Here is a 17,701-nt window from a genome sequence, read left to right as displayed (position 1 = left end):
ACCAAGGTGACATGCAAGAGCTTGGTTCTTTTTTTACCCTTTTTTGATTCTTGACTAAGTTCTTATTCTTTTTTGGGGGGCCCGGAGGTTGATGCCTTTTTCATGAAACCAAAAAGGGTCAAAAGGGGGTGTTGTCATCTTTTGTTTTTCTTGTCTTCTTTTCTTCTATACCTGCGTTGGATGGAGTAACCATGTGAACGGGTTGATTCCCTGGCGAGACACGGAAGCAGAGCGATGAGGATGCACAGAACATTCCTCTCGCAGGTGCGTGGATGATGGGTCAGATGTGAGGATGCAACATGTTGGCTTCATTCTGGGATCAGAAGGGGTTTTTGGTCACGGATGGAACATGGCATGGATGGATGGACGGATGGATGACAGAGAGATAGGAACAATAGAATCTGTTCCGATTGGGTATTCACGACTTGACAATCGAGTACCAGCTGGTTCCTTTGCGCTTATTGCTGTATGGGTGTTTATGATCCTTTGTGAAATGATGTGTGCGTCAAAAATCGAAGCGTCTTTGTTATATTAAACCTCGGCTTGTGTGGATATAAGAGCCAGGTATGTACATTCATGGCTGGAGATGGATTTTTTTTTTCTCCCTCGATCCCTTTTCATTAGAGCCCTCCTCTTACTCGTTTGCTCGTTCTAAGCTTGGCCCTGATCATAAATCATGCCTTGGCAGCAGCAGCCTGCTGTCTGTCCTGCTCAGCGAACCACTCCACGCCGCGGTTGATGCCCTCCTGCAACGTCCACAGGGGCTTGTAGCGCAGGACACGCTTGGCCTTGGTAATGTTGTAGTAGCGGGTCATGGAGCTCATAATGATGGCCTTGCGGGTGAGGGTCGGGGTCTTGCCCAGGATGCTGCCAAACACCTCGCTGATGAAGCCGAGACCGATGCCCAACTCGCGCGGCAGGGTCCAGGTACCCTCCTTTCCCTTGTCGTGGCCGGCGGCGTGCCAGATGGCGCGGGCAAAGTCCCAGAAGTAGACGGGCTCGTCATTTGTGATGAAGAAGGCCTCGCCATCGACGCGCTCGTGGTCGAGGGGGACAGTGGGGGAGGCGGCGGTGACGAGAAGGAGCTGGGCGGCGAGGAGGTGGGAGTGGGCAACGTTGCCAACGTAGGTAAAGTCAAAGAGGTTCTCGTTGTTGCCAACCTGGACGTTGTGCTTGCCGCGCTTGTAGACGTTGAGGATGCCGGCGAGGGTCTGGACGTCGCCCTCACCAAAGATGCCGGCAGGGCGGATGGCGCAAGTGAGGAGCTTAGAGTCATCCTTGCGATTCGCCTTGAGGACGAGCTCTTCGGCAGCAGCCTATAACGGGTATCATGTTAGTTGGGTTCCTGGCGAGGCAAGACGCGACGACGGACCTTGGTCTCGGAGTAGTACTCGGTCTGCTGATCTCCACGGATCAATGGCCACCGCTCATCTGCGTTGAGCAGATCAGTGACATTGTCGCTGATGACACTGGCAGAGCTGGTATAAACAAGAGCCTTGACGCCTGCCTTTTCGCAGGCATCAACCACAGATTGTGTTCCGTCGACATTGACCTTTTTGAAGATGTCGTTGCCGATCTTGGGGTTGTTGGCGACGGGGGACGCCGTGTGGATGACGACGTCGGGCTTGAGCTCCTCAATCAGAGACAGCAGGCGCTCGGGGTCGGTGATGTCGCACTCGCGGTACTCGGCGGCGGGATTGCGGTTGCGCTCGCACCGCAGGTCGACGCCGAAGACGGCAGTGGTGGTCCACGACTCGATGGCCTGGTTGACGATGTGGTGGCCAAGGAAGCCGTTGCCGCCGATGACGACGACGCGGCCGAGGGGGCCTCTAGACTTGGACTCTGTAGATTCTGACATGGCTGAGATTAGGCGGAGGAGGACGTAGGAGGGGAATTGGAGAGGGACGAGGAATCGAGCCAAGTGTCTCGGAGGAGAGCGAGCACTTGATGGATGGATCCTGGGGTAGTACTAATCTGTCGTCGATGGTGGATACGTACCTTTTTTGGTGGTTGAGCAGGGGTCCTAGTGTGGCTGATTGAGCGACCTTAGGCTAATGACACTGACCATTAGGCTGTTGTGTGGCTTGACCTATAGCGGGCCTGGCACCCGTCAACCCGCTGGAGATGGAAGGTGCCAGGTGCTCTGGCCTTGCCTTGAATTGTATGCATGGCTTGAATCTTCAGCGGCGTCTACTTCAGACCGTGAATCTCGTGCGTCACGAGACCTCACTCCTCCACTATTCATCAACCGCCTTCTCCATGTTTGCCTAGGGATTATAGACCTCAGGCTCTTCTCTAGTCTCTCAGGACTTGGATCTTTTGTTGCCTGGCCCTTCTATATCCTTTCACGCCCATGACTGGCGACTGGCTCGTGCTTCTGGCTGCTGTGTCTTGGAACGACGTAGATAACAACATATAACTGGCAACCCACCCGAACCACGTCTCTTTCTTCTTCTTTTTCCAGGCTCACGCATCCATCGCAATGCTTTTCTGCCTCCAGCCCTCGAATCATGGCCAGCAGCAGCAGCAGCGCGGAAGACACCGAAATCCTCGTCCACATCACCGCACCCAGCCGCACAGCCGATGATGTCGTCTACCGCCAGCTCGCACGGGCATATCTTGCCTTTCAGCCCCAAACGCGCACGGCGCTTCCGTCAACGGAGTCGTGGGTGAATGCGCAAGCGCGCGTTACACAGCAGGAGCAGCCGCGGGCTCGCGCAGTGCCGTCGCCCAGCGAGGGCATGGCTGCCGCATCGTTTGGGCAATCCTTTGAGATCGGGTCCCAGGATTTGAGCTTTGAAGGTGCTTTGGATAATCGCTCATCACCTTGCATACGGTACACGGCGCCAGCTGAGAAAGGGGTCCCGATGTCGTCTCAGGAGGCTGGAAGTGGTTCTCTCAAGTCCTGGTACGCACCGCCCAGTCAAATTAGTGACTCGTACCCCATGCCAGATGCCGGTCTGCTGAGCGTTTCGCCTTCCCGCGTGCTACAGCGTTATATAGGCCGGGCTGGGTCGCCACAGGCTTCGTCGACGTCTCCATCTCCGACTACTTGGAAAAGACTCCCTCTCCCGTCAGACTCAGACAAGGTTGACGTGCCGTCCTCTTTGCCGATCCCTTCGCAAGATGAATCGTTACCACTTGAGCAGCCCAGATATCTAAAGCGCAATACCATAATTCCAAGGACACCGCAAGTGCCAAAGGCGGCTGAGGCGCCAGGGGCTTCAGACAACACTGAGAATGCACTTCTTGAGGATCTGGGCCCTGACATCACCCACATATCAAGCAGCATAGTCAGTTCTCGGTCACCAGTTGCATCACCCCGTGCTGGCTCAGAACCTCCGCCGGCCAAACGCCCCAGGGTGAACCACCCACAGCATGGTGATCTAGTCCGAAGCTCGAGCGACACAGTGCCGACGCTGTTAGCCAGAGGGTCTCAGGTGGAACAACTCAGCAACAGCCTCGAGATACGGCCACCCTCTCCGCCAGTTGGGGTAGATGATGTGGACCCTTCCGATCTGATCTCAGCGAAGCTCGCCAAACTAGCCCGAGATTTGTCGTCTCGATATCGTCCGGACCCCAAACGGGCTGTAGACCCCTTCGAACGGGGCTACTGGCTGCTTGACTGCACAGACTGGAGTGCTGAGATCCGTTTCGAGACATGGGGGTTTCTGAGCAATTACCTGCGTAGTGGCCTAGCAGGCTGGGGTACATGGTGCCGTCGAGACAAGAGTCACAACTGGATCCGCCTGTATTGTTGGGGGCACGTTGCGAAGCATACATATCTTCTCCTATACTTGGCTAGTGGGAGGCAGCTCAAGGCAACGGGGGCGAGCTGGTATGGCGCAGACGGGCAGTTGGCCATCGAGGTTCCGCCATACGAGAAGCAGGCCTAATTATGCAACCTGCGGCGGTGAACTGAGGGCTTGCGGAATGGCCACGCCTGGGAAACATACGGCTTGTTGGGTCTGGGAATCCTTTCAACATGAGAAGCGAGGCGTTGGTTGGCTTTGGGCTATATCATGATTATCGATACTTGGGGAACGGTGGGTTGGATTAACGATGATGACACGAGAGCATGAGGCAGCATTTGAATGAATGAACCACGCTATTGACATTGTGTTTTTATGTTATCATGAGCATCACCGCGTGTCAAAACCTTCTTGCGTAAAAATCAGCCAGCATCAGCACCGTACACTTAATTTCATACAGTTGCGCGTGCAAAATAGATATCCCTCTCCCTTTATCCGGTCAACCCAGAGCCCTGCATTTCCGTTACCTATTGTAGCCTCGGTGAAAACAAAAGACATTGTACACACTCTCTTTCTTCAATTGAGTGACAATCCCGTCTATTTCTTGCTCTTGGGATCCGCCTCGGCCTTGATGGCATCTGCGCGCGCCTGGATGACCTCCATCTCAGCTTCGTACTTGGCCGAGGCTTGGGCGGTCTTCTCCTCGTAGACAGCTTTCTCGGAAGGGCTCAGGGCCCTCCAGGCCTCGCTGATGTTCTTGGAACCATCGATAGCGTCGCTGCCCCCGAGGCGCGGCCAGTTCTCGACAGTGAAGTTGGTGTAGGAGCTCAGGGGCCTCTTGGGCAGGCGGTCGTCCTCAAAGACTCTGTAATTCTTGTCTGTGATCTTGGTGAGGCGGCGGCGGGCCTGGTTGGCGATGTGAATACGCGCCGGTTCGTGGGTCTTGATCCAAGCCTTGAGGTTGGCGGCGTTCTTCTCACGGTTGGCCGCAGCTATGTTCTCAAGGTTCTAGAGGAATTCATGTGTTAGCTTAGGATCGGATACTGCAGGGGCAGTTGAGGGCGCGCACGCTAATCTCGGCAGCAGAGAGACTCTGGAACTTGCTGGAAAGACCAGCCATATGAGGACCAAGGCCGGCAGAGCCCTTTAGCACGTCCTTGTTGTCAGCGACGAACTGGGCCCATTTGGTGTGAGGCAGCGTGGCGGGTGTGTCCCTGAGAGCCCATTTCTTGAGCTGACGGATCTCAGCCTTCTTAATCTCCTCGGGGTCGACCTCCTTCTTCGGTCTCCCGGTGGTCTTCTTGGCTACGGGCGCGGCCTTCTTGGTCGTCGCGGCAGGCTTCTTCTTGGCGGCGGGCTTCTTGGCCGTAGCCTTGGACTTCTTGTCGCTCGCGGCGGGCAGGTGGGCGGGAGCAGAGGCGGAGAATGCCCGGATGGGGAGCGCAGAGGCTGCCGGGGCCTGGCGGAGGAGCAATTGGGCGGCGGCCGCGGGGTGGGCAGATGGTGCTTGGATGCGGCGGGCAGTGGCCCTGCCGACGGCGGTGAACATTTTTGTCTAAAGAGAGGGACCGAGCAACTTGTTTAAAAATGAAATCCGGTATCGCGGGAAGGCGACGACGCGATTGGAGGCTACAATTTAGTGTCGCGTGTCGAGGAAGCAATTTGAAAAGGTCAAGATGAGGCTGAAGAGGATGAGATGGTGTTGACGTTTTGGCTGGGCTCCTTCCCTTCTGCAATGCCCGGAAAGCTGCAAGGGCACAACAGCTCTATGGGTATCATGTACTTGAACAGCCCCGCCCACACGGGCTGCATCGCCTTGTACCATTTACATGGGCGAGCTGCAGCTTGACCAGCTTCCCCCGCCGAGCCAATCACTGTGGCTTATGTAACCCCCCGCCCCCATCCGCGCCTACCTCATCCGCTGCTTCGTTGCAGGCTGCCGTAGGACGCGACAGTTAAGGTCAATCCAGCGAGTACCTACCCACCTAACAACCTCCCATCATCACCAAAAGCATCAGGCTTTGCTATCGGAACGATATCCGTCGCAAGCCATCTCTTTTAATTTCTTCATTCTAACTTCTTCGACGACGACCACGCAACTCTCTTCCCTCTCCATCCTCAATCACAGAAGCCATGGATCACCGTCCGCAAGCTTGGGGCCGTGTATGCCTCTACACACTGTACCTCTCCTCTAGGCCATGTGCTAACTACTCTCCAGCCCAGAGACGATGTCTATGGTGCTTATGATGCTTCCTACATGGGCGATAACGGCCCCAAGCAAAACACCCAGCAGCCCATCGTCACTGGTACCTCCGTCATCGCCGTCAAGTTCAAGGACGGCGTCGTCATGGCCGCCGACAACCTAGGTCCGTCATTGCTCCTCCTCCATCAACATTCATAGCTAACCATCCTTCCACAGCTTCGTACGGATCCCTCGCCCGCTTCACCGACGTCAAGCGACTCCGCTCCTTCGCCGACTCGTCGGTCGTGGGCTTCAGCGGTGACATCTCCGATATGCAGTACCTCGACCGCCATCTCATCGAGCTCTCCCTCGATGAGGCCTACACCTCCCCTGACGCCCCGCGCCTCAACGCCGCCAACCTCCACCGCTACCTCGCCAAGCTTCTCTACCGTCGCCGCTCCAAGTTCGACCCTCTGTGGAACCACCTCCTCGTGGCTGGCCTCGACGACGACGACAAGCCCTTCCTCGCCGCTGCCGACCTTCTCGGCAGCACCTACAGCTCCCCCAGCTTGGCCACTGGTTTCGGCGCAATGCTCGCCCAGCCCATCATGCGCCGCCACGTCCCCGACGAGGAGGCTGCTCAGAATCTCGACAAGGACGGAGCTGTCGACATTATCAAGGAGTGTATGAAGGTGCTATTTTACCGTGACGCCCGCAGTCTGGACTCATACTCCTTGGCCATCGTCACCAAGGATGGTGTCGAGATTACCAATGACCTGAAGCTCGAGGCCCAGAGCTGGGCATTCGCCGAACGGATTAGAGGATACGGTACACAGACCGTCTAGAACCAAGGGAATAGATGGACGAGTGGCGCAGGAATTGATCTGTGGCGCAGGCCTAGTCACAGTTGTAATACAAACAATACACGTATAGAGAGCTTCTCCTGTCCATGTGCACTTGTTTTCTTTGCTTGAGTACAGTCGTACCCAGCTAATAATGGCCTAATAATCTAAGCGTATTTTAGGTAAATCTCATGAGGGTGCTAAGGTAAGAAGTAGCAAGGCACGGAGATGAATTTATATCATTCTTCTCAGATATTAGACTATCCTTAGCTAGAAGAAACCACAAGCAACAAAACGATTGGTGTTCTTTTATTCCAGTGACCCATTAGTAGAAGCATGTAACAACATACAAATCACAGGAACTTCATGCCTTATTGGATCTTTCTTCATTCTCAATATCTTCATGATTACGTTGCCTACAGCTAGCTTATCATAAAACAGGTCAACTGCCTGTCGTCTTTACCCATCTAACATAACCAGCCGGATCCCTGGCCTTCCTCCCATTTTCTCCATTCATTGTGTCAAACATGTATCTCATGCAACCAAGCAAGGCAGGCAAAAAGAGACTTGATTATCCATGTCAACGCAAGCCCAGTTTTGTCCGGAAACCAACTCCAAATGTTATCATAAACCTCGTGCGCACCAGCGCGACGAACTAGGTACCCAAGCAGCCGCGCGCGGCACTGCTCGATACCGCCCATCAAAACCCATCAATTGACGGCAAGCACCTTACTCGACAGTGACCGACTTAGCCAGGTTGCGAGGGAAGTCGACGTTGAGACCCTCGAGCACGGCCAGCCAGTAGGCGATGAGCTGCAGGGGGATGACGTTGAGGAGACCCTGGAGGACGTCAACAGTCTTGGGGATCTCGATCTTCTCAGCCTCGGAGGCCTTGAACTCCTCGTCATCGGGGTTGCAGATGACAATGGGCTTACCGCCACGAGCAATGACCTGCTGGTAGGCGTTGAGCGACTTCTTGAAGAGGTCGTCGCGGGTGAGGATCATGATGATGGGGAGGTTCTCGTCAACCAGAGCCAGCACACCGTGCTTCAGCTCACCAGACATGACGGCCTCGCAGTGGAGGTATGAGATTTCCTTGATCTTCAGGGCACCCTCAAGGGCAGTGGAGAACTGGCTGCCACGGCCGAGAAGAAGAAGAGACTTCTGATCCTTGAAGGTCTTCTCGCACAGAGCCTTGATGGACGAGTCAAGCTCGAGGATCGACTTGATCTGACCCGAGACGTTGGCGAGACCCTCCATAATCTCCTCGCGACGGGCCTTCTTGGACGCACGGTCCTCACTAAGAGACAGAGCGAACATGACCATGGCGATGAACTGAGATGTGTAGGCCTTGGTGGAAGCGACACCGATCTCAGGGCCGGCGTTGACGTGGACACCGCAGTGGGTGAGGAGAGAGATGGAGGAACCGACAACGTTGACGATACCGACGGTCAGGGCACCACGCTCCAAGCAGTAACGGAGGGCCATGAGGGAGTCAGCAGTCTCACCAGACTGGGAGACGAAGACGCAGGTGTCGTCACGGAAGACGGGGGCCTGTCGATCAAGGAAATCCGAAGCCAGCTCAACGGCGATAGGGATCTCAGCAAGCTCCTCAAAGATACCGCGGACAGCCATGCAAGAGTGGTAGCTAGTACCGCAAGCAATGAAAATGATGCGGCGGCATCGGCGGATGGTAGAGATGTAAGAGCGAAGACCACCGAGGGTGACGGTCTTGTTGGCGATGTCGAGGCGACCACGCATAGTGTTGACCACCGACTCGGGCTGCTCGAAAATCTCCTTCTGCATGAAGTGGTCGAACTTGCCCTTCATGATCTCCTGAAGCTCGAGCTCCAGGGTTTGGATGGTTCGGACGTTGGAGCTACCGTCGGCCTTCTTGAGACGGTGAATGTTGAGGGAGCCCTCGTGGATGTGGGCAATATCGTCATCCTCAAGGTACATAACCTTCTTGGTGTGCTCGACGATGGCCGAGGGGTCGGAGGAGAGGAAGAACTCAGTGGGCATGGGCATGCCATCATCGGTCATGAAGGCACGAGACTGAGATCGGTGCAGAAGAGACTTGTCAGCGGCGCCAAGGCCGGCATCAGGGACAAGAAGATCATTCTTCTTGATAGCGACGTTCTGGGCGGCAGCCTCAGCGGGGAGGGCAGCGTTCTCATCAGAGTACTCGACATCGACAAAGTCGACCTTCATGCGGCGCTGGGTCTTGACACCAATGACAAGGGGAGAGCCCTTGCGGGCGGCAATGACCTCATGAGGGTAGTGAACGGACTTGATGAGAAGACCGTAAGCACCCTCGAGCTCCTGGATGACAGCCTTGGCCAGGTCGGTGAAACCGATCTGGGGGTGCTGGTCGTGGATGTACTTGGTGAGCTTGGCAATGCACTCGGTGTCGGTGTCAGTCTCGAACTTGAAGCCCTTGGCCGAGAGGAGGGTCTTCAGCTCCTTGTAGTTGGTGATGATACCGTTGTGGACGACGGTGAACTCCCAGGTGGGGTCGGATCTGCATTCAGGGGGAAACAGGTCAGCAAAAGATGTCTCCAGAGGCACCCAATCCAGCGCCAGTTCCAAGTTTCAAAAACGGGAACCAACACCACGTCTAAATCAGGACAAGATTTGCAGGCTAAAAACGTACCGGTGAGGGTGGCAGTTGATGGTGGAGGGAGGACCGTGGGTGGCCCATCGGGTGTGGGCAATACCGGCGTGTGAATCAAAGATCTTCTCGAGGTCGATGTCCGACTCATCGACGAGCTTCTTGAGCTTGGCAACCTTGCCAACCTCCTTGAAGGCCAGGACCTCCTTCTTCTTGTCGCCATCGATGGCTAGACCGGCCGAGTCATATCCTCGATACTCAAGACGGGACAGACCTGTTGAACAAGTTATGTCAGCAATACGAAGCTTGTGTCGTCTCACCATTGACTGGCGGGGCGGGGAATGGCTGATGAAGGGGCGGTCGAGGGGCGTTTGACGTTGTGAAGAGGGGCAGCTGAGGAGGGGAAGGGGGGCAACGTGGGAGCACTGACCGTTGATCAGAGTGTCGAGGATGAACTTGCGATCCTTTTCCACCAGGTAGTTGATGTATCCAAAAATGCCACTGCAAGTCGAGTGCAATTAGCCATCGTGTTCTTGTCAATTGGGCCCTTCCATTGACCGCCAGCTCCATCTCCATCTTTCCGCTTCGCCCATGGCCATCATGACCATTCCCTCCGTCTCTTGTTGCATCTCTCGGAGGCAAGAGTCGGTGGAAACGCAGTAGGCGGCGGGCGACGGCGGAGAGGGGGAGGATAGAGCTAGGCGGCAACAAAAGCGGTGACGGGGAAGCTCCCTTACCACATCTTGACTGAGCTCTGTGCGGGAGGAAGACGTTCGCAATGGGGTTCGGGTTGAAAGGGCGGTCGGGGTGGAGAGCGAAGCGCAGAGCAGAGCGGGAGAACAGGCGGATCAGTTGAAAGGGGGTATCACGAAGCAGAATGTATGGTATGAGAGGAGAGAGGAGAGGAGAGGAGGAGGGAAGAAGGGAAAGCTGACGGGGGAGAGCTTGTTGTATATGTAGTCGTTTGGTGGTCGGGACTGAGAATGGCGGGCAAAGCGGTAGGTACTGTACAGTAGCAGCAGCAGTAGCGGTATCCATGAGAGGCTTGGCCCCAGCTTCCCAATGTGGAGTATCCATGGTGAGGTAGGTACGGCCCTGGCCCTACTGCTTCCAGTTGCCTCCAATGGAAGTGCCTGGACCTCAGCAACGAAACATGTCCTCCCCTCCCTCTCTCACCTTTCGGACTCTAGCTTCTGGCCCGCCTCAGAAACCCGAGGAGCAGGCTCCTGCGTCTCTCACCCTTAGCTGGTGGGCAGAGTGGGGTTGCGGATGACAGTGGGAGGGGAGTGGAGGGGTGTGTGCTTGACAGGGGCTGCAGATGGCTTGCCAGCCCTTTCTAGGGGCGAGAAGGAGAGAGATTCTTTGATTGTTGATTTGTTTGTCCGGGCTGACTATCAGAGGGAGTTGACCGGTCCCCGACCAGTAGGTTCCAAATCATTCCTATATTCCTGACTATTGATGATTGAAAGCTGACAGGTCAAGCAGGCCAGAAAGAGAGAGCTAGAGCTGTCTCTGGCCATAGCGATAACCGTCTGTGGGGGGTGTGGCCCCCCCTCAAGCCGGACGGCTCACCAGTTTGAGATGGCTCAGGGATATTCCGCCATCGGGTGTTTTGAGTTGAGTCGACTCTATGCTGCTGCTACCAACAATCACTCGCCCATTGGCCGTTGTTGTCCTCGTTGCACTGCATCTCATCAGAGCACAAGAATGTCCCCAGTGTTATCGTGGTCGTGGCTCTCCCGTGTCATCGATGGGCGAGTCAGAACGTGATGGAAGCCAAGGTCAGCCATCATTCATGGTTGCATAAGGGTCCAGATGGGGCTCTGGCTCAATCTTGGCCACCACTCTATTACTTACCTCTTACACTCGAGTAGGTAATCGCAAAGACCACCAAACGCGGCCAGCATGTTTCCATGCTTCTAAGAATACCACTTCGGGTCTTGCCTCGTCGACGCTAGCTCCATCATGGCCCGGTGGGCAGTGCCAGGCCGAGTTCATGGGTCTGCAGAAAAAAGACAGCTCTAGCTTCGCATCATGAAAGCTTTTGTCACGGCAACGCATCTCGCCGAGCCGCCCACACGGTAGCCCGTCATGGCAAACCCAATTTGGCCATTCGTTCGCGGGACGCGCCTTTCGAAAGCTTGATGGTACTGTACTGTGCGGAATCACGCCTACAGGGCACCTGCTGAACGTTTGCTCCGGGGTCCATGGGGGCAAAGAAACATCAGTCGAGCCCAATTGTTTACCGAAACACTTGCCTCAAGCTTTGTCTCAATACTACCCTACCGATGCGTGCCCGCATGCAGTCTATCACCTATCATCATCAACAACAGCCAGGTGCATCATCACCACCACCACATCACCAGCCGCACGGGGTCCCCGAGCCCTTGTCCCGCCGCTACGGCAGAGCCTCCGTCAGGCACGCACCGGAAACTTGCATCTCGCTTCTCCAGGACGCCTCTCCACCAAGAAACCGGATCTCAACAACCATCACGAACCAAAGATCTGCTCCTCCATACGAGCTCTCAACCTCGCGTGTTCCTTATCACTACAGGAATAGCTTCTACTAAAATAAAGCATGCATCCTGTGGCGAAGCTCGCCTCTGGACTTGAGCCGGTATTTGTGTCGCCCGATCCTGCCCGGCTCTGGACACACAAACGTCATCATTCTCGTTCGTATTTCTCCAGGCTCGGACCTCTTAGCACCACCAGTGTCCCACTCTCTTCTCTCGGCACTGGCAGATCCCCTGCGTTGACCAAGACGCAGGCCCCTGACCCTCGCCCCCGAGACAAAAACGTCACCCAGAGAGAGACAAGACAGGATCCCCAGGGGCAGCCACCAAAACCGTCCTCTGGGGCGGTGGACATGGCGCCAGATCGTCCCCAGGTCGTGGGTCTCTGTTCTTCTCACAGCCTCAATCGCCGCCTCCGGGCTCCCCTACAAATGAAAAGCCTCCAAGAATAGCACTCCTAGCGCCAGTTCCGCTCGGCGTTCCCTCCCCTTCTCAAGCAAGCCAAGCGCAAGCGCGGGCGGCGTTGGCAATGGGGATACGGATGCGGTTCTTATTCTCCATCTCAAGCATTCCTCGGAAAGAACTTTGCTTTTCTCTACCGGGCTCTAGGCCTTGTCATTCTACCGCTGTTGCTATTGTTGGCTCAATTGTCTCGCCTTGTGGTGCCACCATCAGACGTCATACTCTTTGGTCTTGTCCTTGACGTTGGTTTAGATTGTACGCTCCTCACAAAGAAACAACGGCGAGGAAAAGAGCCATCCACCATTCATCAGCCGCCAGCAGCGGGCCGTCAACCAGCCATCCAGCTCTCTGACATCAGCCACGTTGCCTGAAGAAGGGGGCGTGCGAGTCCCCGCTGAGCTGACTCCCGTCATCAAGCAAATGATCAAGTGGGTGTCAGCCCCAGCCAAGGACAGGGCCCCGCGCGTTGCTGCGGCTGTTGCTTGTTTAGGAGCTGGAAGCTGTAGAACCCAAACAAACGCCAAACGCCAGAGTTGATAACTACCTAATGATACAGCTCGCTACCAAGATGCCTCTTTCACGATAGTCCTAGGCTGGCCTTAAGCCGCGGCACCCTCAACTCACAGAAACAACTTGCCAGGCGCTGTAAGCACCGTACGAACTGAGCCAAGCTTGACACAGACCGCTCGCAGGCGTGGCTTGACCCTTAGCTGGTGCCAAAGATGCTCAGCCCTAAGCTAAAGAGAGCCGTCGACATTCCTCGTTTGGTGTTCTAGACGGGTCCTGATGCGCGCCCTTTTCTCCCGTCACTCTCATGGCGCTCAGCAGTAAACCGCGTTCAGCACCCTCAGCCGGCCGTGAGCTGACTAGGGGCGGAAATTTTGCATGCGAGAATTCAGCCTTGCGAACTCGAGTGGGGATGCTCCGTTGCTCGCTGACAGGACGAAACGTCTGGCTGCTTGGCTGCTTACACGGACATGGATCTCGGGGATCTGACGCTCCCCATGTCCTATCACATCACATCCCGACCGTAATCGTTTATCCAACGGTTGTTCTTCCGAGACGCCATGTGCATTCCTGCTTCTAGGGCTAAGCCAATCTATAGCCGCCGGCCCTGACTCTATTGTACAATCCAGTCCAGTTCAGTATTGGTGGATTGATTACCCAGCGACCCTGTATCCTTCAACCTCCATCATCCGTGGAGTTTCTCCCCGCCGTAGTATCATATTCATCTTGGCGTGCCGTACTCCCTTCCCTGCTTACAGCTTCTGATACTCGAGCTTACCCTCGAGCTTCTTGGCCTCGGCCACCTTGCGAACCGCCTTGTTGAAGTCATCCTGGTTGATTGATTCCCGATAATCCTTGATGGCAAACAGGCCACTGTTCTGTGTGTCAGTAATTCGGTTCCAACGTGGTTTCATATGAGCTCCTGGTTGGAGAAGAGGGAGTGCTTACGCTTCAGTAACCACGTTTCGCAAGTCAGCACCGTTCAGTCCGTCACTCATCTTGACCACACTCTCAAAGTCAATGTCACCATCAACCACGACGCTTTGAGAGTGAATCTTGAGAATCTCGAGTCGCCCGACCTCGTTGGGCAGCGGGATCTCAATCTTTCGGTCCAGACGACCAGCACGGAGCAGAGCGGGGTCCAGCGTGTCGGGTCTGTTGGTAGCCATGATGATCTTGGTCTTGCCCAGGTAGTCGAAACCGTCAAGCTGGTTGAGCAGCTCCATCAGTGTTCGCTGGATTTCGCGATCGGCACTTGTACCCTCGGAGAATCGTCGTCCACCGATGGCGTCAATCTCGTCCATGAAGATGATGCAGGGCTCGTGTTCCTTGGCATATCCAAACATCTCGCGGATGAGTCGCGCCGACTCACCAATGTACTTGTCGACAATGGCGGAGGAGACGACTAGCTCATTGTTAGTTCGGGGTGCGCAACACGAGATTGGATGTAGAAACCGTACCTTTCAGGAAGTTTGTCTCCAGACTGCTTGCGACTGCTCGCGCCAGAAGAGTCTTGCCTGTTCCAGGAGGTCCATAGAGCAAAACACCCTTGGGAGGCTTGATGCCTACTCGCAAGAACAACTCGGGGTTCTTGAGGGGAAGCTCAATGACCTCTCGCAGCTCTCGGATCTGATCGTTCAGTCCACCGATACCGGCAAAGCTCACTTGACCGGGGTCCTCCAACGACATGTTGTACACCAGGGGATCGACCTCGCGGGGAAGCATTCGCATGATCGTGAGTGTCGTCATATCGAGGGCAACACGGGTACCTTGCTTCAGCTTCACCTTGTCGACCTTTGATCTGCAGCCGACGACATATCGTGGTCCGGAGGAAGCCTTGACGATGACTGCAGAAGTAACGATTAGCTTTCGTCTCCCTCGTTGATTCGCCTCGTCGTCTCACATCGTTCATCGTCGAGCTGTTTTAGGACCTCGCCAATAATCTGTCCCACGCTTTGCAGTGCCTTGATGTTGTCCTCGGTCCTGTCAAACTCCCTCTGCATGTCCTTGATCTCCAGACGTAGGCTCTTGAGCTTGGCCTCCCACTCTCGAGACTCGAGGAGCCTCGCCCGGTACGAGTTGAGGGCGGCTTGGCGCTCTTCCTCTGCGGTCATGGTCGCAAACGTAAATCTGACGGTTTAAATACTGAGAGCTTTCGGGTACGGCTGAAGGGGCTCGCGAGTCGGGTATTGGGAGGTTAGTTGCTTGGTGAATGGGGAGGTGTTGTGTTTGGCTGGCCAAGGTGGTTGCTCATGGCAGATGGAGAGCTTACCTCACCAGCTGGAGCCTTCCGCTAACCCCTGCAGGTCAACAGGGCAGCTTGGCCCGGCAGAATCTCGGAATTTGAACCGTGCTTTTGGGCAGATCTAATCGTGAAGTTGCCTACCCTGTATGACGATCATCGCATTCGAAGGCGTCCAAAGAATGGCCACCTATTCTTATCGTTGAGGACACAGGCTGAAGTGATGGCTTATTCCAGATTGCCAGGTTTTTGTTCTTGGCACTGAGAAAGAGGGTGTGGGAATATGAGAATCTGGGACACATTTAGGAGGCACATGTTTGATTGAACATCTATGCAATCTTGTTCGGAGTATATGGCAGAGGACCATACTAAATACTACGAAACCACTATACATGCTATACAAGATCCCCAATTCAAAACGCTCCTCCCTTTACCACCATAGAGCGTGACGTCTCCAGGGCGGCAGCTCGTCATACTGGCCCGATAAACAGTCTAAGACGATCGTGCCTCGAGGGCCCAACTCCATGACGGAGAATAATCAATAGTGGCCTCGACGAAAAGTCCGAGCGTCATTAGACTTTGCAGTCTGGGATTATGGTGGACGGTGGCGTGATCTAGGCCGCAGGTTTGTTTCCAAGCTCATCTGAGTTGGCGGCTCGAGACGGATGTGAGCTGTCGTGGGTGCATTGAACCGCACCGAGGAAGTTCTCCATGAAGTTGTCTCTGAGGCGGGGGTTGCGCCCAACAGGGTCGAGTATTTGTCCAAGGTTCTTCGTCTAACAGCGAAATAGACGACAGGCTCCATCACTCCTTGTCGCCGTCCTCACCCTCAGCAGGAGCCGCGGCATCTGAGGCTGCCTTTGGCTCTCCCTCGGCATCGAAACCGAGGGCATCCAACTCTCGGATCAACTCGTTAATCTTGATGACCTTGGCGATTTGCTCGGGTAACAAGGCCTCGCCGCCCTCCTTCTTGTTCTTGAGCTCCTTGGCCTGCTTCAGCTTCTTCTTAAGATTGCGTGCCTTCTTCTCGCGCTCAACTTCGGGGTCGACTTCCTCGGGCTTGGACTCTTGCGCCGCAGCTGCTGCATCGTCGCCTTCCGTAGCAGCCTTGGCCTTCTTCCGGGCCTCGCGCCTCTTTGCGTTCTTGTTGCTGGCGGCCGACGACTGCTCAGTCTTCTCGTCCTTCAGCCCCGCGGCGCCGGGGATGCCGATCCTCTTGCCGCGCTCGCGGAAGGCCTCGGCGGTGCGGTTCTTGTACACCTCGACATCTTCCGCGGGGCGGTAGCCGGGTCGGATCTTGATTGCCTTGCGGGTGCTGCCATCGGCGCGGACGGACTGGGGGATTTCGCGCTCGCCGCTGGCTTCGTCGGTGACGATGCCCGAGTTTGTGGGTTGCGACGGCATTCTTTCTTTTCTGATAGGGAAGCGCGAGTCTGTCGGGAGGATGGAAACTCGGACGTGATTATCGTCGTTGGGCCTGGGGGGGTTTGTTCGGCAGGTGCCGAGGCAAGCTAAAGCAGAGCAAACTTGCGCTCGAAGCCTGGAGTTTTGGAGGGGTTGGAGGGGTCGATGGTGGCTGAGACTGAAGCTCGACTGAGCCACAGGTTGACCGTGGCTGGTGAACAATTGCTTCCCAGCTGAGGCTGACTTCTCGTAAGCGGGTGGTAAGGCATGGTTTTGTACCAAGGTCAGAAGTGTACTTGTCAGATCTACGTAAAAGAACATGACCTTTCTCATTGATTGTGATTCTGGGGTGATTTTATGTGTGCTTATTTGACATTGTACTTGTTGTTTGATGCACAGAAACGAGCACCTCGCAAAGATGACCGCATTCCATGGAAATGAGAATAAACTGTTACACATTCAACGGGAATGACACAAAAGTTTACACATTTCATGTGACAGGCCTTGCACAAAGTGCTTGCCCTTTATTATTCTCGAAACATTTGTTCTCATCTGCCGGAAATACATGCCACCCCTGGCGATGGATCTCAAAATGAGCTTATTGGACTTTGGCTCGACGCGAGGGAGCTGAGATGAGGTCGTTTGACCAAAAGTGTAAAAACTACCGAGCTTCTTATTGGATGATTACTCCCTGTAGCTTCCTGGATCCTCCTTGCTTTGGGGCGCCCCGTTTATAAGTCCCCGTCTCACGTAAAACGTCGTCCACGTTACGCAGGACGTCCATTGTGTTATTTGGAGTGTCACTGCATTGATTCTGGGGTTATTCTGCGACCGAGACTGACAGACCGGCTTGGGTTGTTCTTGAGTTGAGTCACCCAGGCCAACGCATAGGAACAGTGTCATCCATATCTCTGGTCAGCCCGAAGGCCTCCAGGTGCGTGGATGTCAGGCATATGACAGGCCGACCAAACAAGCAAGCAAAATTCATGACAATGGGTCCCACGAAGCGGTGTAATACTTACATACCCAGTATTACGGCACACTCCTTCTTCTCCTCCCTACGCGGTATTCCGTACCCGTACTCTCGCTGATACATGGCTGGCTGAATCCCTGCAACATAGTGGGATGATGGCTTGCCGTGTTTGATGAGCAGCCCCTACCCGAAATCGTCAGCACTGACCAATGC

General features: G+C 55.1%; 7 protein-coding genes across 7 annotated transcripts; 2 read left to right on the top strand and 5 right to left on the bottom strand.

The window, feature by feature from the left end:
• Window positions 1-674: 674 nt before the first annotated feature.
• On the bottom strand, window positions 675-1,858 carry MRS44_001182 (uncharacterized protein; the record flags this gene model as incomplete). The annotated part of the gene is made up of 2 exons (XM_046272536.2): window positions 675-1,316; window positions 1,373-1,858. The coding sequence occupies 2 exons, from the start codon at window positions 1,856-1,858 to the stop codon at window positions 675-677; spliced, it is 1,128 nt and encodes a 375-aa protein (XP_046139089.1).
• A 652-nt stretch (window positions 1,859-2,510) lies between these two features.
• MRS44_001181 (uncharacterized protein) lies at window positions 2,511-3,896 on the top strand (the record flags this gene model as incomplete). Its single annotated transcript, XM_046275095.2, has 1 exon — window positions 2,511-3,896. One exon carries the CDS (start codon window positions 2,511-2,513, stop codon window positions 3,894-3,896), a length of 1,386 nt encoding a protein of 461 aa, XP_046139088.1.
• Window positions 3,897-4,349: 453 nt separating this feature from the next.
• MRS44_001180 (uncharacterized protein) lies at window positions 4,350-5,301 on the bottom strand (the record flags this gene model as incomplete). The annotated part of the gene is made up of 2 exons (XM_046275094.2): window positions 4,350-4,760; window positions 4,822-5,301. The coding sequence occupies 2 exons, from the start codon at window positions 5,299-5,301 to the stop codon at window positions 4,350-4,352; spliced, it is 891 nt and encodes a 296-aa protein (XP_046139087.1).
• A 584-nt stretch (window positions 5,302-5,885) lies between these two features.
• MRS44_001179 (uncharacterized protein) lies at window positions 5,886-6,779 on the top strand (the record flags this gene model as incomplete). The annotated part of the gene is made up of 3 exons (XM_046275093.2): window positions 5,886-5,915; window positions 5,971-6,118; window positions 6,172-6,779. The coding sequence occupies 3 exons, from the start codon at window positions 5,886-5,888 to the stop codon at window positions 6,777-6,779; spliced, it is 786 nt and encodes a 261-aa protein (XP_046139086.1).
• A 726-nt stretch (window positions 6,780-7,505) lies between these two features.
• On the bottom strand, window positions 7,506-10,464 carry MRS44_001178 (uncharacterized protein; the record flags this gene model as incomplete). The annotated part of the gene is made up of 5 exons (XM_065623590.1): window positions 7,506-9,297; window positions 9,430-9,661; window positions 9,818-9,888; window positions 9,946-10,084; window positions 10,125-10,464. 5 exons carry the CDS (start codon window positions 10,462-10,464, stop codon window positions 7,506-7,508), a joined length of 2,574 nt encoding a protein of 857 aa, XP_065480030.1.
• Window positions 10,465-13,621: 3,157 nt separating this feature from the next.
• MRS44_001177 (uncharacterized protein) lies at window positions 13,622-14,983 on the bottom strand (the record flags this gene model as incomplete). The annotated part of the gene is made up of 4 exons (XM_046267668.2): window positions 13,622-13,742; window positions 13,818-14,274; window positions 14,330-14,716; window positions 14,773-14,983. The coding sequence occupies 4 exons, from the start codon at window positions 14,981-14,983 to the stop codon at window positions 13,622-13,624; spliced, it is 1,176 nt and encodes a 391-aa protein (XP_046139083.1).
• A 932-nt stretch (window positions 14,984-15,915) lies between these two features.
• MRS44_001176 (uncharacterized protein) lies at window positions 15,916-17,299 on the bottom strand (the record flags this gene model as incomplete). The annotated part of the gene is made up of 2 exons (XM_065623589.1): window positions 15,916-16,859; window positions 17,266-17,299. The coding sequence occupies 2 exons, from the start codon at window positions 17,297-17,299 to the stop codon at window positions 15,916-15,918; spliced, it is 978 nt and encodes a 325-aa protein (XP_065480029.1).
• Between the last annotated feature and the right edge of the window lie 402 nt (window positions 17,300-17,701).

This window comes from Fusarium solani, assembly GCF_023522795.1.
Source record: "Fusarium solani strain SB1 chromosome Unknown bctg00000000, whole genome shotgun sequence".
Classification (NCBI taxonomy): Eukaryota; Fungi; Ascomycota; class Sordariomycetes; order Hypocreales; family Nectriaceae; genus Fusarium; species Fusarium solani.
The sequence above is the reverse complement of the archived record's forward strand: the minus strand, read 5'-3'. Positions and strand labels throughout refer to the sequence as shown.